Here is a 24794-nt window from a genome sequence, read left to right on the forward strand (position 1 = left end):
ACTTTTTTGAGACTCCGTCCGCCGCTATGGCATATGTGGAAGCAAATATACCCCTACCACCTAGAGGCCGTGGACCGGACCAGAACGGAAGATCACCTCCGGGAGAGGGAGACTGGGGTGCTGTTGACTGAACTTGGTTGCGCACTTATCCTATGCAGCTGTTTTGTCGATGTTTAAAGGGATTCTGCTCCCACTGGGGGGCTCTGAGTAACCTTCGAAACGGGTCGTGAGCCCGCTCGGGTGGCCTTGTGACGACAACGTGGCTCCCACAGGAAAGTTCCAAAAAAGTTTAAGGGTACATCGTCAAGTTGGGGTGGATGATGTGGGTGGAGGGTGGGGTTGGGGAAATCTGGAAGTTACAGATTGTTATTGCTGCCAGGGCATGTTTGGGACCTGGGATTTAGATTGGTTTAATTTCAGTTCCAGGTTGGTTGAAATCAGGTCTGGCGGGTGAACGATGCGGCTACAGCAGATAAACACTAGACATGGTGGAAGCAATGGCACGGCATGGATTCTATATATGGAGAAATGGGTAACAGGGTGAAAATAACTTTATTATCTTGGAATGTCTGAGGGCTAAACAACCCGATGAAAGCCAGAAAGGTAGGAAATTATGTTGCCAGACACGGTCCTCAAATCCTAATGCTCCAGGAGACACACGCCCTGGGAGCGGTTAACCGTAACATAATGGCTAAATGGGGCAAGCTACGTTATTATACAGAATATTCTTCACAATCCAGGGGGGGTCATAACACTGATACATCCTGCGCTGGGATTCCGCACTGAGGGGCACAAGGCCGATCCAATGGGAAGATATGTGTTGGTGTGGGGGGAAATGGCCAGCAGACGAGTGACGCTGGTTAACACCTACGGCCCTAACATAGATGACCCGGATTTCTATCTGAAAATGTTCAACACTCTCAACAAACACGACACAGAAATCATTATATGGGGCGGCGGTGTCAATATTGCACTCGACCCTATGTTGGATAGGTCAACCAGTGTTGTGAGGGCTCCCACTAAAACAGCGATAACCCTGAACCAACTCCTCCCGCGGTTGTCACTGATAGACGCTTACTCAACAGTGCATGACAGTGAATCGCTTATAGACTACTGGTTCATATCCTCTGACATCTCAAATACGCTGCGACACTGCACGATCCTTCCCCGCACACTGTCCGATCACTCTCCGGTCTTATTGAGCCTCGTTTCCCAAGATGTTCCTAGACAGGCCAGGAGGTGGGAAATGCCGGGGGGACTGTTGGGAGATGCAAACGTGGCTGAATCACTACATGAAGAGATAACCAACTTCTTTGCAGACAATCTGGGGACGGTGGACCGGATATCCACGGTCTGGGAAACCTTTAAGGTTTGGGTTAGAGGGATCCTTATGTCCAAATCAACAGGACTCTTGAAGGGGGTGGGACGGGACCTTGAAGGGGTGGAATGGGAACTGAAAGAGCTGGAAGAGATATATAGCCGCACCCATGATAGGGACACCCTTGCTGAAATTCATAGACTCCTTAAGACCTTTGACAATTTAACCACGAGGGAGGTACGATACATTGCGGCCCCCATGCGGGCGCGTCGCTATGGGGAGGGGAATAAGACGGGGAAAATGCTGGCCAACCTGCTTCGAAAACCCCCACTGAGACGAAAGAATACCTGGCCTCACTGGGTCTCCCGACACTCCCAGATGAAGATAGATTGGTTTTGGAGCTACCTGTCACAATAGAAGAGATCACTGAAGCCATCAAGGATCTCACGTCGGGTAAAGCTCCGGGTTCTGATGGACTGGGGGCCGAATTTTATAAGGAGTTCCATGAGGAGCTGGCCCCTATTCTACTCAGAACCTGGGAGGAGGCCCTCTAACAGCACTAACTGCCCCCTACAATGAGGGAAGCTATTGTTACGGTGCTTCTCAAGCCCAGACGCCCACCCCAGGATATATCCTCTTACAGGCCCCTCTCGCTCATAAATACTGACGCAAAAGTTTTCGCGAAGGTCATGGCCAATCGTATGTTACCCATGGTTCCAGAACTGGTTCATTCGTACCAAAATGGGTTCATTCCCAAAAGGTCTAAAGCGCTAAACCTCCGGAGGCTGTTTGGAATCATGGCACAAATAGACCCGGGCAGGCAGGAGGTTGCAGTGTCCCTGGACGCCGAGAAGGCATTTGATTCAGTCTCATGGGAGTACCTCTTCTCGGTGTTGGAGGCGTTCGGGGTGGGACCCAATTTTATCAGATATGTCCGCCTACTCTACACAAAGCTCGGGGCGAGAGTATACACTAACAGAACCATGTCTGACATGTTCCAACTGGGGAGGGGCACAAGACAGGGATGCCCGTTCTCGCCAATCCTATTTGCTCTTACAATAGAGCCCATGGCTGCTGCAGTCAGATTGCGCCATAAAGATAAAGGCATAGTCATGAAGGGCTCTAATCAGCTGATTTTGCTTTATGTGGACGACACGCTGTTATATATCCGTGAACCCGACAAAAACCTGGCACCCGTAATGGCAGATATACACAAATTTGCTGATTACTCTGGTTACACTGTGAATAGTTCTAAGTCGGAAATCTTCCCACTCACCCCTTGTACTAAATGCCCGGAAACGACGGAGGGCCTTAAATGGACGGAGAGGTATATTAGATACCTGGGCCTTCTGGTCTCCGAGAGCAGACAATCTCTATTTACCGATAACCACAAAGGGGCGCTACAGTCAATTAATGCGAAGCTTGCGATATGGAGGCACCTCCCTATCTCAATGCATTGCAGGATAGCAGTGCTAAAAATGACTGTCCTTCCTAAACTGCTGTACCTGTTTGTGAATATCCCGATATGGCCAGGCAGGGAATTCTTCTCCAGGCTGAGATCAATGGTGACCACATTTCTATGGAACGGGAAGACTGCTAGAATGGGATGGGAGAAAATGGTGGAACCATACAGTACCAGAGGCATAGCAGCCCCGGACTTTGAACTTTATTATTTAGTTTCCCAGGCGCAGTTCGCGAGATACTGGTATGAGACAGCAGAAGAAGCACCGCACACATGGGTGGAGACACACACAGTTGCACCCTCGGATGTGAGATCAATTATCTTCGCCCCACGACATAGAGACGTGTCTGAATACGACCCGGCGAGCTGCACTGTCCGGGCTTGGGGGGCAATATGCCGGAGACTTAAAATTGAAAGGCCCTATAACCCACAGATTCCCTTGTGGAACTTTCCCGGCATTCCTCCCACATTCGACACGGACATGCAGGAAGCATGGGACCCCAATAGGGAAATGGTGGTAGGGGATATGTTCATAGAGGGGAAATTTGTTAACTTAACAGATATTTTAAGGGCACTGGGGAGAGGACCGCTTCGAACGCTCCAATACTACCGAATGAGATCAGCATTCCAGGCTAGATGGCCCCTATTTCCTGATGAGCCACTCTCACACCCTTGTTTACAAATGATCACGACTCAGGGGGGTCTCAGAGTCTCCAAATTATATGCATCGGTGCAGGCCCACACCCCCACGATCAATAATGTGAAAACAAAATGGGAAGCAGATTTGCAGGCGGCCATTCCTGATGAGAAATGGGTAAAGTATTGTACACTCACTAAAAGGGTTTTGCTCAATGCAGGGCTGCGCCAGATACAATTTAAAATTCTGAACAGACTGCACTATACACCGGCCGCAGTAGCGAGGTTTGTACCAGACTCCTCGAGCGAATGCCTAAAATGAGGCGCCCTACAAGCAGAGTCTTTCCACATGTATTGGGACTGCCCTGAGCTGCAGCGGTTCTGGGGGGGGGGTGGCTGAGTTACTGGCGAAACTAACACAAATATCCCCATTCCTGTCTCCACAAAAAGACCTGTTTGGTGATATTGGGAAGTGCTCGGAGAGAACTAGAAGACTCTTTAATGTTTCTTGCGCAATCGCTAAAAAATGCATCCTCCAAGCTTGGAAAAGCCGCACGCCTCCGAGCATGAACACCTTTTTACGAGAATTGATGTATGTGAATGAGAACGAGGAACAATATGCACTGACTCAGCCGAGAATGAGCCGACCGAAAGATATCTGGGGCCCGTTCAGGACATACTTATGCAAATTGCCGTCGGACAATGAAGACCCCATGTAAATATGTATCACTTGTGAAAATGCATAGTGCCACTATATGCTTTTTTCTTGTTATGATGTTGGGACGAGTTGTGAACCTGCCACTACCTCAATAAAAAGATGTTTTAAAAAAAAAAAAACTGAAGTCACCAAAATGTATTAAAAGCCTGAAACCTTCCAAATGCAAAGGCGATATATGCCCTGCATCCCTCATTAAAGATTGTGCTGATATTCTAGCCCCCATCACCACAGTCATCATTAAATCCTCTTTCGCTGGAAGCACGGTTCCAGCTACTCTCAAAGAAGCTTGGGTACTCCCCCTCCTGAGAAAAACCTCTCTAGACGCAACAATTCCATCAAACTATAGGCCGGTCACCACTGTCCCGTTCCTCCTAAAAATCCTGGACCGAGCAGCCTACCTGCAAGTCCAGCAGTTTTTGGAGGATAATCAAATCCTACGAAGGCGTCAATCCGGCTTCCACCCAGTGCATGGTTCTGAATCTGCCCTTCTCAACCTAAAGAACCAGCTAGATGAGATCAGGGACGAAGGCAAGTCAGCCCTACTCCTCCTTGACTTATCTGTGGCTTTCGACCTGGTTAACCACCAAATCCTTTGCCATCCCCTCACCACTCATGCTCACTTCTCCCCCTCTGCCACTGCCTGGATCACTTCATTCCTGGAGGGAAGAGTCATGAGGGTCTTCTCAGAGATTTCCAACGCCTCTCCCTTGCCCATTACCTCTGGTGTGCCACCAGGATCCTGCATTGCCTCAACCCTTTAGAATATCTTTAGCAGGTCACTTTCCAACATCTTGGAGTATCTCGGCATAGCCTACACCAACTATGCGGACAACACTCAAATCCTGATCCCTCTCTCAGGCAACTACGCAGAAGACTCTGCCACCCTCAATAGGATCTACTCCATAATAGATACTTGGATGTCAGCCAATCATCTTTGTCTTAACAGCAATAAAGCAGAGATTGTAATTGTCAGCCCACCTAGCACCCTAAAATCCCTTAACAAGCTATACACTGCATTCCTAATTGACAATTGTACTATTCCAGTCTCAAATTCTGCAAAGACTCTAGGGGTCTACCTGGACACTTCACTCTCTATGACCAGACAAGTAAGTGCCATTGCCTCCTTGGCAGTTTACACCACCAAGGCCGTCAATGCAGCCAGGCCCTTCCTTTCTAAGAACTGCAAACCATTGCCCGGGTAATCATTGGTTCCAAGATCGATTACTGCAATGTGTTCTTCACTGGCACCTCCCCCGGAAACATCCACAAACTCAAGTCATACAGAATAACACCCTCAGAGCAGCCCTGAATATTCCTAAAAGAGATCATATCGCAATAGCTAGAAGAGAAGCACATTGGCTCGCTATGCAGGAACGTTTCACTTTCAAGACACTCTCCATTGCCCACAAGTGTCTCTCCAACACAGCGCCACCTCAACCCGCCCAAAGAATTACCAAAGCCCATTTATCGAGACAAACCTGAACTCCCTACATGGATCAACTAATTGTACCAAAGGTAAAGAGAAGCAAAGCCAAAGTCTCCAGCTTCCCATACCAGGCTGCTAAACTATGGAACAACCTCCCACCCTTCCCGAGAGCTAAGGAAATCCTCCTGCCCCTTCCGTAAAGCACTGAAAACTCAACTTTTCTCCTAATTCTCAACCCCCCCACCCATATACCAATACTAACCTACACTGCCAAACCACCACGCTGCCTGTTACGCTTTGAGCATTGCCACCTGGTTAATGTACTTGTGTTACCTTTGATTACATGTTGCAACCTTGTCTTTATGACACCAACTTACAAGTAGTCTTGTACCTGCAACAGCGCCTCAATGCCTCCGGGTTGCATGCATGCTATACAAAATAAATAAATAAATTCACTGTCGGGAATAAAGCGGTTCAGTGTCTTTCTACCTGCTGACACCAGCTCACGCTCCTGTTTTGGTGACAGTGCTCGGCTTCGCAAAGATCCTCCTCTGCTTGCAGCGGTTTTCACACTACCCCTTTGACACCCTAGGGATCGACCAACACCCGGGGTTACAAGCACTTGCAGTATCCTTCATGGGAATGGCACAGCTTGGTACAGCTTCCCCCTCGCATAACCTCTGTATACAGGCTACTTTGCCAAACTGACCCCTCACTTTACGGGGTCCTCTGTCTCAGTGTCCTCTGCTTCATGGTCCTGCTCCCAACTGCTTCCCTGAATACGCCTCTCCTGCTGCCTGCTAACACCTTTCAAACTTAAAACAGTCATCAATCTTGTTTAGGTGTGTGTAATTGGAATTAAGTTCCTGAATTTCCCTGACCTTAATAGTAGAACAGGGCCATTGACCAGCACCAGTGGTAATCCGCACAGTCTCAATCTTCCTCGTCGCAGCAGATGGGTTTGCACGGAAAGGGGGTGGGGGGAATATGGGATGTGCAGTATTCCATGAATGCAGAGGGAATATGGGGTAGGCAATTGTCAGGGACAACGGGACAGATACCATGTCTTGCCCTCAGGAGTCTCCCTACCAAACCCAGAGGACCCTCTACCCAGGTGATCTGCACTCGCTTGCCTACCCCCAGGTTCTGGATCCAATAGCGATGGCTGTCCTCTGGCCACCTGAACAGAAGATCCCCAGGGAGTAGGCAGGGGCAAACCCTTGGGTTTTTCACACTAGCCTCAAAGGGGTTGGCTCCCCCCAGGGAATAAGGTATGAAGCCTTCAGATTAATCACACCTCTCAAATGTCCTTAGATAGCCAGGCCTAATTCGACTTGGTTCGGAACCCCTTTGGCTCTCCATGGGGTCTCTGGTTGCACAAACCCTCTCGGGGTTGATCTGATGGCGCCCACCTTTGGGCATGATGGAAACCCTCCCTGAACTGAGTCCCATGTTTCACACCACCCAGTTAGGTATCTGGTCTCTCTGCTCTGCTTGAGCTGTTTGGTCCTTTAGCCCCTCTTGGGGTCTTCGCCTTCTCACTTCAGCTTGGAGTGTATGGGGTCTCACCTATGGGTGAACATTTAAGGGGGATAAAAGGGTGTTTGTCCCCCTAACTTTTGTGGCACACCATTTTGTCCCACTCATTTGGCAGGGACCCCTTTCATTTAGATGTAATGTCCCTCCCAACATTTTCAGCAAAGTTACTCCACAGGTCTCGCCCCATGGTTCAGAATACCATTGGCTCCTACCCCTCCCCGCCCCTCACCTCTGGTCTTGGATTTCACACCCCCTCATGGATATCTGGTCTCTCAGCCCTTGGGCTATTTTCATTCTCACACTGGCTTGGTGTATATGGATTCTCACCCCGGTTCGGGCTGTCTCTTGCCACAGCCCCTCCCAGGCACTTTAACTTCTCGGCCCAGTTTGGGACACGCCTGGGCCTGTCCGCACTCCTCCTGGGTTCCCTAGACAAACCGCATGTCTGGATTGCTAGGCTAAGGTGGCAACGGGGTTCTTGCTCCTCTTCTCTCTTCTACGTTGGTCTGTGTTGTTCGGTGCGTCCCATTGGTTCATGACAAGGCTTCGGCATCAACTCAAGCTGGTGCCAGTCGACATTGGTTCATGTAGTCGCGTCTCTTCTCTTTTCAGTGCGGTTGAGCTCATCCAGCTCCAGGCCTGGTTCCAGGTAGCAACGTTATGCAGGCTAACAACTCTGCGCTCCATGTCGTCTGCGTGAGGCTGCTTCCTGGCTCTGCCTCATAGAGGGACGGGCCCTCCTCTGCATCTGGACTCTGAATGCTTGCATGTCTCTTTCCTGTTCTTTCCTCTCGGTTGATCCCATGGACCCTTTATGTTCCTTCCTATGAGGAGAGACAGAACAGTCTATTGGCCCTGCATTTTATACAATGAGGGCAACAGTAAAGGGTCAGTAACCATACCAGCTACCTCTATGAACATTTCTATAGTTGAATCCCCATAAAGCCAAAAAACATTAGCTTTTTGGAACAAGGGAGGATAATAACTCATTCCTGGCATGGAATGGCCTGCTCTCACCAGTGGGATTCCACTTGACCTGTACCCTAGGCGGTGTTAAGCTTAGAAGGCTAACCTCCCTAGTCCCAAATAGGGTGGCTCCCCCTTGAGGAGAGGGGATGCATTCCCTGGATTCGTTACAAGCCACACACAGCAAGCAGGTGTCAGAAGGTCGGCACTCACTTTAGCTGCACTTACAGTACCTACAGTATATCACAAATTCTGCAGTTGTGCCACACCTTCCTTACAAACAACTAAAAACTGAATGCTGACTATGTGAAATTCCACCCTTTATATAATGGCCACCTGCAAGAACAGTGGAAAGCAGTGGCTGAGTACTGCAACAGTCAAGGTAAGCAACTGGGGGTGCCTATCTATTACCTACACAGTGATAACAATATTGGGCACTGCTTGTTGTGCTAGCCTGTACGCTATGTGCTGCTATTAGGGTATCTGATAGTACAAGCACAATGCAACCTAACATATTATCAGAAATTGTTTGGCAACACAGAAGCAGGCAACTGGAAATTGATCTAGACATGTAGACATGATCCAGGTATTGATGCAATGAAGGGAAATATGATCTACCTCATTGCATCTTTTCTTGACCAATGGTTTAAAGTCAAGGTGTCAACTTTTAAACTGCATGTGCTAGGGTGTGGTAAATGAACAGGGAGGTGTTATTTGAAAGACGATGTGCCATCCATTAGTAAGTATGGGTTAAGGCCATGTCATAAGCCCAGGAGGAGCAAAAAGAGAGCCACAGGTCAGAGATCAACCACCTATTATGGGCTTCAATGCTGTAAAGGAGGTTACCAGACAGTGCAAAGATACTCTTCTCCACTTCTGGCACTATGGGGTGTCATGACAAGATTTAATACAATGTAAAAACTTGCTTAGGATGTGGGTCAGACTCCTTCCGCAGTCTGGCTTCATGTATTCATCGGGGTCCCCACAATAATTCAGAGGACACACTGATACAGATGGTTGATGCCTATTTCTGCGACAAATGTCAACTGGGTACTATTGAGGCTGCATTGCAATTCTGTCTTGGAAAGCGGCGAGTATGGCCATATCCAATTGTTTAGTTAGCTGTACAATGCCTAAACTGCCACCGACTATCATGCCATATGAGAACGGTTCTACGTTATTTCGCAGCGGTATTTTTCATCACAGGTTTTTTTCCATCGCTGTTTATTTTTTGAAAAACTTTTTTTGGGGGGGTTAACCCCCCTTTTTTATTTTTATTCCCTTACACCCACAACCATATATTTAATTTCTTAACCCACCCAAACAAAAAATGATTTTTTTTCCGAAATAAAAACGGCGATGAAAAAACACGCAATGAAAAATACCGTGGTGAAATGCGTGTATACCATGAGAACATGTTAGTACTGCTGTGGCTTTTGTCTCAGAATGCAGAGGATGCCTCTCTGGTACGTACGTGAGAGAATTTACGAATGAGCATCATAAACCGTAAGTTTTCCGGGCTGGAGGAGCCCGGAAAACTTAGAAATAAAACCGCAGCTTTAAAAACGTTGTATTTATGTTTGCGGTTGCTTTTGAAGCGACCACAAAGATAAATACAACATTATTGTGTTGGAAAACGCTGCGGTTTTTCTTTCCAAGTTTCTCAGGCTCCTCTGGCTCGGAGGAGCCTGAGAAACTCGGAAAGAAAAACCGCATCGTTTTCCAACACAACCGCGTTGTGTTTCTGCCTGCTGTGGCTATCAAAGTGAAAGCCTCAGCAGGCAGAAACACAACGCGGTTGTGTTTACATGCTGCGTAGTGTTTCTGCCTACAGCTAATTTCCCATTTGGGTCTCTCGGGCTCCCCATGGGGAGCCCGAGAGCCCCAAATGGGAAATGCTAAACGCTGCGTTGTTTCTGCCTGAATCTGCTTTCCCATTTGGGGCTCTGAGCCCCAAATGGGAAAGCAGATTCAGGCAGAAACAACGCGGTTGTTTTCCGCAATGCTGCGTTGTTTCTGCCTAATTCTGCTTTCCCATTTGGGGTTCTCGGGCTCCCCGTGGGGAGTCCGAGAGCCCCAAATGGGAAAGCAGATTCAGGCAGAAAAAACGCGGTTGTTTTCCGCAATGCTGCGTTGTTTCTGCCTAAATCTGCTTTCCCATTTGGGGTTCTCGGGCTCCCCGTGGGGAGTCCGAGAGCCCCAAATGGGAAAGCAGTTTCAGGCAGAAACAACGCGGTTGTTTTCTGCAATGCTGCGTTGTTTCTGCCGAAATCTGCTTTCCCATTTGGGGCTCTCGGGCTCCCCACGGGGAGCCCGAGAGCCCCAAATGGGAAAGCAGATTCAGGCAGAAACACAATGCGGTTGTGTTGGAAAACGCTGCGGTTTTACTTTCCGAGTTTCTCAGGCTCCTCCGAGCCGGAGGAGCCTGAGAAACTTGGAAAGAAAAACCGCAGCGTTTTCCAACACAATAACGTTGTATTTATGTTTGTGGTCGCTTCAAAACCGACCGCAAACATAAATACAACATTTTTAAAGCTGCGGTTTTATTTCTAAGTTTTCCGGGCTCCTCCAGCCCGGAAAACTTAGAAAAAAAACGCAGCTAGTGCTTATTTTTAAAAAAAATAAATAGCACTTACCGAGATTCAGCTGCAGCTTTCCTGCTCTGGTCTCCGGTCCCCGTCCTCCGCGTACAGCACCAATAAAGGAAAAGCCACCCAGCGGTAGCTTTTGTTTACTACAGCTGGCTGGCTTTTCCTTCATTAGTGCTGCAAAAGCAAAAGCCAGCACAGGAGGGCATCCATTTCACAAAATGGATGCGTCCATGTGCTTGCTTTTGCGAATTTTGAGCTTGAATAGCTCAAAATTTTACATAGGAAGTTTTAAAAAAGAGAATGCTAGTATTTTTTTTTATGTTGCCTATCTATTTTTTAAATAAAATGTTTTACTAGACCATGCCTTTAACTACGTTCTGAGAAAAATTAACATCCCTTTTCTTCAAACAAATACAAACCACTGTGGTGCCCAAGATGCTCTTAGTTGGGTTACCTCACGTGGCTGACTTTTGACAAAATTTGCATATTACTATACGCGTCTATCCCCTTGCAGTATTTCCCTTTGGCAAGCTGAAGTATTGCAAGACCCATGACCAGATGGGTGCTGTTATAGGTTGGGATGAATCCTGACTCACCTGAAATGTAACAAGTCAAATCGGAGTCTGCTTTGCCAACTCTGCAAAGGCAGGAAATGGGGCAATGCCCTCAGCCTCCCCGTGAGCTATCCCCTGAGATATCTGCTAGTGAACCATCATACCTGTTGCTCTTCAGTCTACTTCAGTGCCACCCCGTTTTGTTCCATCCCTCTTCTCCAGCTTACCACTGTGTAGTGCGATGAATACTGCGGAGTTATCACAGAAACACACCCCAGGTGGCTAGGGGAAGGCAGTTGCTACCTGATCCTAAACCTGGGGCGGTATCATGAGGGAGGATCACATAGAAGAAATGACTGTCAGGGGGAAGTGGTGACTGCTTCAGGAGGGATGCAGTATTCATCTTATTGTGAGGATGAAAATCCTATAATTCCCAAATACTTAATGGCATGCTGTCATTGCACCAGTCCCTCCCATAAAACTATCCAAAAAAAAGGTCATGAAAAGTTATCTAAACAGCATAATATTTGTGCCTTGGGAAATCAGGAATTAAAAGTGCCATCTTCTAAATGTCATGATTTTGTCTTAAGTGGAGGTCCTGGCCCTTACGTTAAACCCCAAACCTTTGACATATCCCCTAATTCTGATAAATCTCAGTTCACCAACCAATTAGAACTGACTATCAAAGACACGCCTGAAAAGGTAAAAAAATACAGCCTCCCTGAAGGTTGATGGAGTCATGAACATGTGTGCTTGGAGGAGAAGTCAATGCAGGAAAACTTGACTGGCAACAGAGTGCACACCTTGTCACTAATTCTTGACTATCAACGAACTAAAACCACTATGAACTTCAATATCCAAAATGCATGCGATACTGGGATGAGGAAGAGGAACTCCGAGTTACTGAGGATCAGCGGTACCGTTGAACAGAATGTGTGGTCTAGTTGTTGTACACACAAGGCACCTGAGTGAAACATTTAATCCCAAGAATGGAATTCATGTGAGGAGAAGTGTGGAAGAATTAGTAGAGTTATAAGCAGTCCAAAGTCCTGGAAATACAGCAGAAGTTGAAGGAAGCATGCCAGCTGAAGCCGACGTGAGCAGAGGAAGTGGGTGAGATTGCAGAGTGTATGCAGCAGGAAGCAGCGTCGTGGACAGCAACTGGAGAAGAGACGCATCTGTATGGGAAAAGTTCCCAACCAGACATGTGCTGCATCGGTGAGTGGTAGGATGCAGAGGTAGAACAGAGCTGGCAGAGCTCCGGAGAAGAGGCAGGCTGACTGCTGAGGTTACGCGGAAGCTGGCAGAGGAGCCATCCGAGTGCAGAAACTCTGATTCAGCATCAGAAAGTGAAGCAGAGATGCCACAACAGACCAGTGAGTAAACCTGAAGTCAGAGGTGACCCCAGGCGCTATGAGCAGGACATTTTGCAGAAATTATTGATTTAGAATACCAAACTTGTAATGCAGCAGTACAAAGACGACACGGGTGCAAGTCCCCTGCTTTGGGGCACCTGTAACCCACAAATTAATCAAATAGAATATCAACTAGGTACTATACAAGGGAATGTATGGCACAACGATATTGCTCTGTCCTATCTCTGACAGTAATCTAAAGTATTGACTATCTCTAATCTAGGTGGATAAACTCTTCTTTGTAGAGTTACTTTCTGTCTACTGGTGTGGATATTGATTTCAACCTCCTTTGGGTGTTAGATGGTATTTCCCTGTGTCTATATTTGCACCATTTCTCCTATGTTAAATGACATAGGTTGGAACTCAACATGTCTCGGATCATTTTCTATTAATGTTGAACATTCATCAGGAGATTACAATGGGTGAGTCACTATTGTAGTCAAGGGTTCAGTCTGTTTTCCCTTTTACATTCATGGGTTTGCCTCAGTCCCTCCACATCTTTGGCTGTCAAATACAAATAATGATGGGATACTACCACCACCTTAGCCATGCATATAAAAAGATGTATTAAAATATATGAATTATTAATACATTCACATTTTAATAACTCCTATGCATGCACTTACAAAATAATGAAGGATGTCTCTGAATTCAGAATTTTCTTGCGATTCTGAATATCTAGGCGTCCATTAAAAGGCCAAGTCTAAACAGGAAATTATAAGAGAAAGACATATCAATCCAATTGTCTCATAATTCCACAATGGAGACCTAACCCACAGCTACATAACTCCTTTTTGACATAGTAAAATATATTGGGCCAATTGAAGCTAATAGGACGATTCTAGAGGGTGTGAGTAAGTAATGGGAACCTATCAGAGGCTCTGTCCAATCAAATTATGCGTCATTTGTTTGAGTCTAGTGGTGCTTCAAGTCAAAGTTAAACACGCAGGAAGTTGGGAGATTTTTTGGAAAAGCAGAAGCGGAAGAGAGCCTTCCTGACAGGAAAAGAGCCGGGGTTCCACCTGGATGTAGCTTATGGAAATTCTGCTTAATCAGCATTGCCTAAAGTGACTGAAATGCAGACGCCTTTCCCAAGACAAAATCAGATTGCCTGAAAGGGATTTGGGAGGCGAGGGATAGATAGAAAGGAAGAGCTTACCTGGCAGAGTTTCCCTGTAACTTTCTGAAAGTATTTTTTAAAATAGATTTTTCAAGGATCCAAAAATGAGCAAGGTATGTTAGTCTATGACAATAAATAATTATTTATGAATTTCCTGAGTTTTCCCAAGAGCAAATTCTATCCAGGTTTCTGAGCATGGCATTTTACCACTTTAACAGCGTACCTCAAGTTGCATAAACTAATAAAATATATACATTTAAAAAAACATGAACAGAAAATCTTCTATTAAGCACTGTTTCTCTGACAAAATAAATTACTTTTTTTAATGTACTTAAATATTTAACAATTGTAATATTTCCTAGTATGTATTATATCAATATGTCATGTACGTTTTAAACCTTGACTTTAATTTTCTTTATTTTATGATCTCACGTCTACTTCGATTCATGCTGCACATGAATTGTATTACTCTGAACATCCCTCCACATTATATATTTGAGTCAAAAATCCATAACTGGAATCCAAGACAATGAGGAGCAGATACAACAATAATGCACTATGTTAAACTTTCAATGAATTCTGTGAGATTTTGTTTGAGGTTACGACTCTTCCACGTAAAAGGAGCAAAATCCTTTACACCTTTTTCTCTATTAACATGAATTACGTTAAAATACAACACATAATATATTTACACTCTGAAAATGGCTTCCTTTACGCACATTAGCCCGTGCACTTAGGCTCTTCCACTGGTTCACAGATATTTGGCAATGATAAATAGCAATAAGTCTTTAAATCTCGATTTCTGAGAGTGCCTTCAGGACTGATTTATGGCCACAGTTTTTAAATGAACTAGCAGTCAAGTAGTGCTTGAGGAAAGGGGTAAATCTAAACAGCTAGTGGGGTTGTGGAGGCAGGTTGACGTATCCATTTACTCTTTCCCTTGCTATCTTGGGGATAGCAAATAAATGCCCCCTTCCCACTGAACAGCCTGGGAAGGTCCACAGTACACTGCACATAGCAAAATACTGCTTTAAGATGGGGCAATGCCATTTGAGCATGTGCAAAGGCATTACTGGTGCTAATGTGATAGGACATGTGCAAAAGTGGTGTGCGCATTTGCAAAATCACTCTTGTCTTAATTTCGTTACCATTCCCCTAATCCTCCCTACTCTTACCGTACAGTGGCCTCAAGGGGCTTCAGGACCCGATTCAAATACTTACTCATGGTTTTCCAGAGCGCCCTTGCGGTGATAAAGCACAAGTGTCCCAAGAATCATTGCCAAATTAGTCCTGCCCACTCCTGTCTGACAGCTGAAGAGCAAAGCAGGAAGAGGCGTGCTCGAGTCGTGAAGAAGCAGCATGCTTGGGTTCTCCTGAAAAAATAATAAAAAACACGAAGTGAAGTTTAAGTGCAGGCCTTCATTGCAAGAGGAGACACACATTAACGTGAGTTAATGCCTTTGCTACCCACATATATGCCAACTAGAGACTGCGTGCTTTATTTTATAAAGCAGCAAAACTATGTATTTTTTTTCGTAATTACATCTGAAACACCTGATGTAGAACATAGTTGCAATGTCTTTCCTGTTTTAAACACAACTAACACATAAAAACAAAAATGCAACTAAATTCCTTTTTTGAACCCACATTTCCTCAGTGGGTTCTATTTTAAGTGGTCTGTGGTAACTCAGAATCAGGAGACAGACAAGGTGGCATTTTGGGTCAAGTAGTTCTTTATTTGCGCACCAAAAACATACGATGTCCCTATGTTTCTCGGCCCTAATCTTAAAGAAAAGAAAGAGTACTCATCAGGAAGTTTGATGTCCTGAAACCTGTTGTACCCCTTTACCCCGATTCCTGCCCTTACCACTGTAAACTAAAAAGAACCTAACTTTCATAAAGGTACAATACTGATCTCTTGCACAAACAATAACATGATGTCTGGTTTCTGACCCCACCCTGATTTTTCTTTATCAAAACAAAGGGGAGCCTTGCCCTGTTACGCAGTTCAAAGCAGGACATCAAATGTCTCCTCAAGCGTCCCCTACTCAGATTGCATGTCAGTCTTTGATTAGTCTTTCTGCTTGGGTTTACCAGGCACTTTGTATAAGTTTCCAGATTTCTTCCACCCTTGGGAAATCCCTTGTTGATAAATCCACTTGAGGTACTTTCCTTGGGCATCCCAGCAAGGAATTGTGGTGTACTCTTTCCAGTTAGATCCTGGATTTTACCCCTGCCTGCGGTCTCGGATCTCACACCCCACCTTGGGGGTCTGGTTTCTCTCAACCGGCAGCAGGGTCTGGTTTCCCTCAAGTCGCCATGAGGTTTGGTTCCTCCCAACCTGCCTTGGGGTCTGGTTTCTGGTCTCTCACTCCCACCTAGGGGTCTGGGTTCTCTCCCCATGCCTTGGGGTCTGGTTGCTTTCACCCCACTTTGGGGTCTGGTTGCTTTCACCCAGCCTTGGGGTCTGGTTTTCACTCACCCCGCCCTGGGGTCTGATTTGGCTTTTCCACCCTCCCATCTACCGGCTCTCTGGAGCAACTGCATACCTTCTGTCTTCACGCAGGGCTCCTTTGAGAAGGCATTCACGTAGTCTGACACGGTTTCCTCCTTCCGACTTCCTCAAGGTGTTCCGCATCTGGAGCAGGTGCTTCCTTCCCACGGTCTTCCTGTGGGGCTTTGGAATCGGGTCTGCATTGCTCCGCTCATTCACTGCTCTGGCGTTCTCCACTGTGGGAGACTCAGGGGCCGGGCTTATCCAGTCCTGGCTCTGAATGTTCCGTGGGCTTGGCCACAGGCCGATCCGCTACACCAAGCATATTCTTACTTCTTTCTGTCTTCTGCTATGCAGCTCTGCAGACTTCTTTCCTCTCTAGGTCCAATGCTGATTCGGGCTTTATCCTCCACACAGCAAGGGGGTAGGATTTTCTACCATTCTCCATTCTGAGTTCAGGACAGTGCCTGAAAAGGGTCAGAAACCATGCCAGGCACTGGTGTTTTAAATGGTAAGTCATTATACAGTTTATCTCCCATAAGTCAACAAAACTATTTGGTTCTTGAAACAAGGGAGTGTAACATATCCATGTTTAGGGATTGCCTGTCCTCTCAGGGAGGGTCACCACCAGTGGGATCCCGCTTGACCTGTTCCCTAGGAGGTGTTAAAGTTAGCGGGCTCATTCCCCAATCCCATGCGGGGGCTGCCCCTTGCAGAGAGTGGCCGAATTCCCTTTTTTGTCACAAGTCCTATGGTACAATGGAGGAACTGGTGTACATTTTCGGAGCTAGCTATCACAGATATTCATCAACTGGAAGGTACTACTGAACATGGTAACCTTCCAATATGGCTTTTGTCTCAGTAGCTTTTACATAAAAAGACACATGCCTAAATTAACCACTATGTCTTGTATGGAGCCTTGGCAGACATGGTGGACAGGGGGTCATTGTGGAAAATCCACCTCTCGCTTACGCTCATGTATGAATGAGAGTGTAAGGTTTGCTAAATGAGAGTGGATGGATGCAACAGAGCGGGTGGGTAGCTCCAAAGATGAACCATGACATGTGTGGCACCTTGAGCTAGTCATAGCATGTTGGTACTTGTAGTTGCAATGCAACAATGACACAAAGAAAGCAGAGTGCGGATGGATGAATACATCAATGTTTTACTCACCCAAGTCACCTTCAATGATACACCCAAAACTGAACAGATCCTCCTTCTACTCAAGAAACCAACCCTCAACACTGTTTATTTTGTCAACTACAGATTCATCGCACATCGGTCTTCCATCGGAAATATGAAAAAGACATTACAGGCAAGCAAAGGACTTGATCTGTTAACGTGACCTCTTGCACGACAACCAACCTGGATTAATTGCACAATGCTGCACCAAAGCAGCAACCAGCCAAGTCATTGAGGATGCCTTCCACATCTTAGGCAAGGGAGACCATGCCTGCTAGCGTAGCTATACCACTCTGCAGCACTCAAAATCATGAGCCAGAAGACATTGATCAACATTCTTCATTGATGCATATTTGACCATAACCTCCTCAGCTGGATCACACCATACAAGGATAATCACCATCAGCGCATACAAATTTGTGTCAGCAGATCACAACACGGTCTAGTGACACGTGGAGTCCCCAAAGGATCCGTCTTCTCACCGGTTACCTTCAACCTTTACATAGAAGCACTTGGAAAACTTCACACCAATAAAGATATCAAGATAAATCAATACCCACAGAACACCCAATTGTATCCAAAGATCTAATCAGCAACTGGCATTCAGCGACTCAGACACTGACCCAGCCTCTCCAAAGAACAGATGGCCGCAGTATATTGGAAACTCAACCCAACAAAGAAAATGCATCCCCCTTGGCAACAGAATTAAACCAGTACAAATCCAAACCTATCTCCATAGCGTGAAGCTCAAGGCATTTCAACTCTGCCTGATCAACACTGCCAAATAACTATGATTCTACATGGACTACAACTTCTCCTTCAAGACTCGTATCATCATGAAGAGTAAAACCTCATGTACCACCCTTCACTCCTAGGTCACATCAAGCCCTACCTTTCTGAAGCAGACTTCAGGATTGTAGCGTAGCCAGCCAAGCTCTAGAAATCTCCCATATGGGTCAAGTGACATCAGAGAAATGAGGAAGTATGTCCATATAACCGCGACTGTGAGGGAAAGCACTGGCTGCCTCTTCAGACCTTCATCACCTGCATGTCACTAACCACTGATGCCCTTGCTTATCTCAGGAACACGCCTACCATCGCTTGCAACCAATGCAACAGAAGAAGGCTGGGCACGGCATACTGCAAACCAAGAACTGCAAACAGAAGACGACCAGGATGCAAACTTTCGGCACCTACACAACAAGATTGCGAAACAGCATTCAGGCTGTCACCAGACTCAGCCCTTTCTTCTAAATCAGAAAAGGGCTGAAGACACATCTCTCCAAAGAACACGTCACAGAACGATAACCTGCTGAGCTTCCTCGACTTACGATGTGGCCTGTGCTCCCTAACTTGCATCCCCTGCCTGTAACCCTCTGTAGCTATTCTCCCCACATCCTTTCTAACTGTAGCATTCATATTCTAGCATTTAAGCGTATCTACATTGGTGTTTCTTATTACGGTTTCCCCTTGCTCTAAAGCATCTCAATGCTTCTCAGCTAAGTGTGTGCTTTATAAAACAACATAAAGAAGCACTGGCAATGCCACCAGTTTTGACTTTTGTATAGTCATGGTATGGGGAACTACCTGGCCATAGGCTAAAACAGCGTGAAAATGCTTCCAGTATCTTGGATTATGTCGTCAGTGACTGGCAGATGCTTATCGAATAGCTATAAACAATCAAAACTGTTGGCTTTGCCAATGCTTGTTTTTAACATGACATCAGTGCAAGAAACAATTGTGAGGACACACATATTGCTTGTATATCAAGTGGCTGAAGGTACAGTTTGTTAAGACATTTTTATTTCGCCAGGAGCTCATTTACAATGACAAATCATGACAGAGCTGGTTCAAAGAGATCCCAAGAGCGCATGCTTTGTGCAGGGAGGATCAGGTTGTGTGTGAGAATAATCATGAGAAATAACATGACCATGGGTGGAAAAATAACCAACCAACATCCATAGGCCATGTGTCTCTCCTCACATCCAATCTCCCCGGTATTTGTACTCCAATAGATTCAGCTTGTAGGTGGTATTGAAGTGCCAGCTAATAGCCAAAGCTAAAAGGCAGAGGATCACCATCTCCTGAATTGTATGAGGCATGTATGCTTCGGGTCACACATCACTATCCTGGAGTCATGGCTTTAGCCTTTAATAGAATGGTCCAAGATCAAACAGAACGATTGGTTAGTGTACAAAGATTTGGTGCATTAAGTGTTCGCCTTAAACAAATACTTTTTTTTAAATTGGAATGACTTACAAGTGGATGAGGAAATGTCCTCGATAACCTCATGCACACATTTTCATGTATGAACAGTATGTACTGCACCTACTAATTAGTTTGGACACAGCCCCTCCACAATCAGAAACTTTTTTTTTTAATCACACCTGTGAAAGGCTTGTTATCCGATTTAACAACTAGGGAATTAAAGGACCCTCGTGTGTACGTGCGGTTCACGCACTTCTTTTCTTAGTCTTTAGGCTTCTCATTAATATACAAACTTTTTTTTAAATGTATGTATTAAATATTTGTATTGCCATTTCTTAAATTTACAATACAAAACTCCCCCTCCGAACCCCCTCTCCTCCCCCCCCCTTAGTTCCCACCACCAGCAGTATTTTTAGCAATAAAATAAACATCATTGCTACATCAATCAAATGTTTCCTACTGCAATGGGCTTTAGGCAATGTCCAAAATCCTGATGTTCTGTGGGCACAAGTGAATTCGGTAGTCATCCTTCAAATAGTCCAGAATTGTACCCCAGTTCGACTTGAATTTGCTGGCTTCCCTTTGTAGATTGTATGTAACCCATTCCATGGCCAGTACCTGCCAGAGTTTATATAGCCACTCATGGTAGGTTGGGGCCGCCTCTATCTTCCAGTTCCGTGCAATCACAAGTTGGGCCCTCAACATCATTATCACACATGCCTTTTTATGGGTCCTATTTTGTGAATTCACTTTTATTGACCAACGGCCTAGTGAGCATTCACTTGCCCCTACCAGTATATTGGCCCCCAGAACTTCCCGCATGGTCCTATTAACCTGACCCCAGAATGTCTGCAGCGCCGGGCACGCCCACCATACATGTATCCAGTCCCCCCTCTTCTTACAATTATGCCAGCAATCCGATGGAGTTCCTGTATAAATCATGTTAAGTCTCTCGGGGGTATAGTGCCATTGAGTACACATTTTGAACCGCATTTCCCTTAATTGGATAGACCCTAAACCAAAAGTGACTCCCATTTTTCTTCTACTATTAGACAATTCAATGTGCCTTCCCATTTGGCCATATAAACCCATTTATCTCGAGGTCCCACTTCGCAAAATAGAGTGTAGAATGTTGAAATTAGATGGGAGTCTCCTGTGTGTGAATTAATATATTTCTCAACTGCAGTAAGTTGTCTACCTGCTTGAACTTTATTTGGGGGGATATGAGGCCCAATGGCAGAGTTGGTAATAACTAAGTCGATCCCTTTCTGTGAGTGCAAAGAGTTGTTTGCATTGTTCAAAGGTTCTAATTTCTTGGTCTAGGATGAGATCTTTAAACCCACCCTCCTTCCAATTAACAAAGGCTCCAGGTTCCATCCCCGGAGTAAATTGTGCATTCCCAAATATTGTTGTGAAAGGCCCCAGCATCGTTATGCGTTTCTGTTTCACCACTTCATCCCATACATCACTCACAAGTGCTGTTATTCGTGATGCCTTCATACTCAGAGGATGGTCAGCTCTGGGTAACCAGAGAACCTCAGCTAATGGAGCACGCACCACCGCCCTGTCCATATCGACCCAGCATTTACTATCATCACCTGTCCACCATGGTTTCAATATCCTCAGCTGTGCCGCCCAGCAATAGGTTCTGAAGTCTGGGAAGCCCATCCCTCCTCTATTCCTTGGTGCCATTAAAATCCAGAAGGCCACCAATGGTCTCTTATTCTGCCATATAAAGGTGGATAAAATGCGGTTGAGTGATTTAAAAAAAAAACTTGTGGGAATACTTACTGGCAAAGCCTGAAAGTAGTAAAGAAGCCAAGGAAGGGTCACAATTTTTAACAAAGCCATGCGCCCCATCCATGATATATACAAGGGGCTCCACCTTTGTAAATCCCTTCTTAGAGTATCCATCAACTGAGGATAGTTTGCCTCATACAGCGTTTTCACTGATTTCGCAATAATAAACCCTAAGTATTTAATTTTTTCTTCTACCCATGAGAATTGGATGGCTCCCTGAATTTCAGTTAAGTTATCTTTTGTTAATGTATGGTTAAGTATCTCAGATTTATATGGGTTACCTTTTAATCCTGATACTGCCCCAAATATTGGTAGGTCCACTGCTATTGCTTTCAAAGATTAGCCTGGGTCCGATAAAACCAGCAACATATCATCTGCGAATGCCATTACTTTGTGTTCTGTTTCTCCAAAACGGATCTCCTTCACAACCTTTTTCAGCATCTAACGTGAGGAGTACCGCTGGGATACCTCACCGTTCCACTTTCTCAATTACATGGTGATTTTTTATAAACCCAGCATGATTGGGCCCTATTAACTGGTGAAGTCTGTCCTCCATTTGTGTGGCTAATATCTTGGTGTATATTTTTGCGTCGATGTAATAATGAATGCTATTGGTCTATATGATCCACATTGTGCCGGGTCTTTCCCCGGTGACAGAAATACCAACAATTTAGCTTTGTCCATTGACAAAGTAACATGTGAATTTTTTCCCCAAAAATTATACAAGCATGTCAAGTGGGGGCCAGAATTCGACCATATTTCTTATAAAATATTGCTGTAAAACCATCTGGTCCTGGGGCATTTTTCAATGGCAGCCTCCTCCTCTGTAATATCCTCCTCTAGCGCGTCACTGTCTATGCTCGATAGCTTCAGGAGAGATATTCCAGCTGGTACCTTCCTCTCCTTTTTTCCTAATCTTCATGATCGTTTGGGTGGCCGCCCTTTGTCTCAACTGTTGTGCTAATAATTTACCCGCCCTGTTCCCCTGAAAATAGTAATGTTTACTTCTATGAAGGGTCTTTTCTGCCTTTTTCACCTTTAGTAAATCTAACTGTCCCTTGATTATTCTATATGTTTTCATTGTTTCCCTCGTGGGGTAGTTGCTCATTTTTGGCATTATGTTCTTAAGTTGCATCTCTAAGTCATCTTCGACCAACCTAGACATTATTTCCTTCAGTGACTCAGGGGCTATCAATTGCCCCCTGACTACCGCGTTAAAAGCATCCCACCAGATACTTAGGGAGGTGTCCACCATTGTATTATCCCTGAAGTAAGCATGAATTTGTTTTTCCATTTCCTTTGAAAGGACCGTATCGGCAATGATCCATTCTGGCAAAACCCAATTCCATAGCCCCCTTTCTCGAGATGCCATGGTCAATATCATGCCTAGGGGTGCATGGTCAACCCAGCAATCTGGTGGAACCCAGATGGAACCCAGCTGGAATCTATTCACGATTGGATCTTTTGTACGTGTGAATAAAACGTGAATCCCTGATTCCCTTCCTTTATTGCCTCACACACATCTACTAATCCTAGTGGTGTGAATTTGTCTTTAAGCCGTTGTGATGCTGTAGCTCGCGCTGTCATTCCCGCACAGTTAGTGTCAATTTCCCCCATTATTAAAATCCCCTCTCATGATGACGTGACCCTCAGCCATATTTCCAAGTACCTCCATTGTTGCCATCTGAAAACGTTCCTGTCCTAAGTTTGGCGCATATATTGTCACAAATGTAAATACTTCCCTCTTGATGCCCTCTTGATGCACAAAAAGGGATCTCCCTTGTTTATCACTCACCACTTTCAAAATTACCAATTCAGGGTTATTCCTAAATGCAATCTGGACCCCAGCTTTTTTCTCAGTCGTTTCCGCCTGCAGAATCTGCAAATACCCCTGCAATCTAATTTGTGATCTATCGTTCCTAGATATATAGGTTTCATGGAGCACGAGAAAGTCAGATTTCTCGCGCCTCAGGAACGCTCCCAACATACAATGCATTGCAGGCGAATTTAACCCCTAACTATTATACGCATTTTAAGGCTCATGATAAGGATCTAATCCCACCATTCGTATTCCTTTCCATTGGGCCTTGTCTCTTTAAGCATCCCCCTGGGTCCCCACAGGTTGTGACTAAATAAAAATAAGATGCTTGTATTATGCTTGTTAGGGCCTTCATGGCTCGGTTTTGTTTGCCCTCCCCCTTGCCGTACTTTCTCATTTATACTGTCAGTCCTCCTCCCCTGCCCCTCCCTTATCTCCCTTGCCCCCTCTTGCACCACCCCATCCCCCCCCCCAAACACCAAACACTAACCGAGGCTGGTACATGGGTCCTATTGACAACTTCAGGTAAACCCATCCATACACCAGTAAATTACCTGGGAAAACCCAACTGCTGAGAGGTATGCTAACCCTCTCCATAAGATCCCAATTCTGGCCCCCTACTTCACGTCCCACTCGCAACCCGGTCCTCCTACTCCAATGCTGTTCTCCCACCCCCTCTTATCAACCACAATCCCAACAAATCGCTTGGTGTACCTGACTTGTCTGATCCCCCCCCCCTCCGTCACCCTTCAAAGTGTGCCGTGTCCTTTGACTTGTCCCAGCCTTTCAGAGTTCTGATCTTCCTATTGTCCCATTTTGCCATCGTCCATTCCCATTGTTGTCACAGCTTGGAGGGTCCTCCTTCTGCTTCCGATGTCCCAGGCCGGTCTCCTCTGCTTTCTGGTGCTACCACTTAGAGTCCTTCACATGTTTTCACCCTGACCTGTCTCCGCTTCCAGGAGACGAGCAAGCCAAAAGGAAAAGTCCATCTATAACACACTTTCTCCTGGTTAAGGAAACTAGTAACCAGATTCATCTGATTCATCAGCCTCTTTTCGATTAGCGTGGAGAAAGCCAGGTCTTGATATAGCTGAACCTGATAGTTGGGGACAAGCCCGTCCGTGAGGCCCTAAGAATTCCTTCCTTCTGCCCATATGATGTCAAAGCAGCCAATAGATCACAGGATCTGGTCCCCGGTTCTTTCCGTGGCGGGCCCACCCTATGTAGTCTATCTACGAGGATGTCGTCCAGTGGAATCTCCAAGAGCAAATCTGAGCAGAGAATTTGTATAGAGTGCCTGAGATCTTTGTCAGCAATCTTCTCTGGAACATTAATTAATGTGTATATTAGAACGTCTAGACCTGTTCTCTAGATCTTTACAATGAATTTCTAAATTGTGTGTCATCCTTGCTAGTTGTTCGAGGGTTTCATCATTTTTTCGGGAGGCTTCTGTTAGTTCTTGAAAAGCTTGCTCTGTATTGTCAACACTTTCTCCTAATTTTGATATCTCGCCTTTGATTTCCAGAACAGCACTTTTTATATCTGA

General features: G+C 45.6%; 1 protein-coding gene across 2 annotated transcripts in view; it reads right to left on the reverse strand.

Annotated features, from left to right (window-relative positions):
* PALD1 (phosphatase domain containing paladin 1) overlaps positions 1-24794 on the reverse strand; it is a 1254976-nt gene that overhangs the window by 606031 nt on the left and 624151 nt on the right. For both annotated transcript variants that reach the window (XM_069610500.1, XM_069610501.1), the window contains exon 8: positions 14967-15118. In XM_069610500.1, coding sequence (XP_069466601.1) covers positions 14967-15118 — 152 coding nt within the window. The remainder of the gene's footprint in view (positions 1-14966; positions 15119-24794) is intronic.

This window comes from Ambystoma mexicanum, chromosome 8 (assembly GCF_040938575.1).
Source record: "Ambystoma mexicanum isolate Mex_15411 chromosome 8, UKY_AmexF1_1, whole genome shotgun sequence".
NCBI lineage: Eukaryota > Metazoa > Chordata > Amphibia > Caudata > Ambystomatidae > Ambystoma > Ambystoma mexicanum.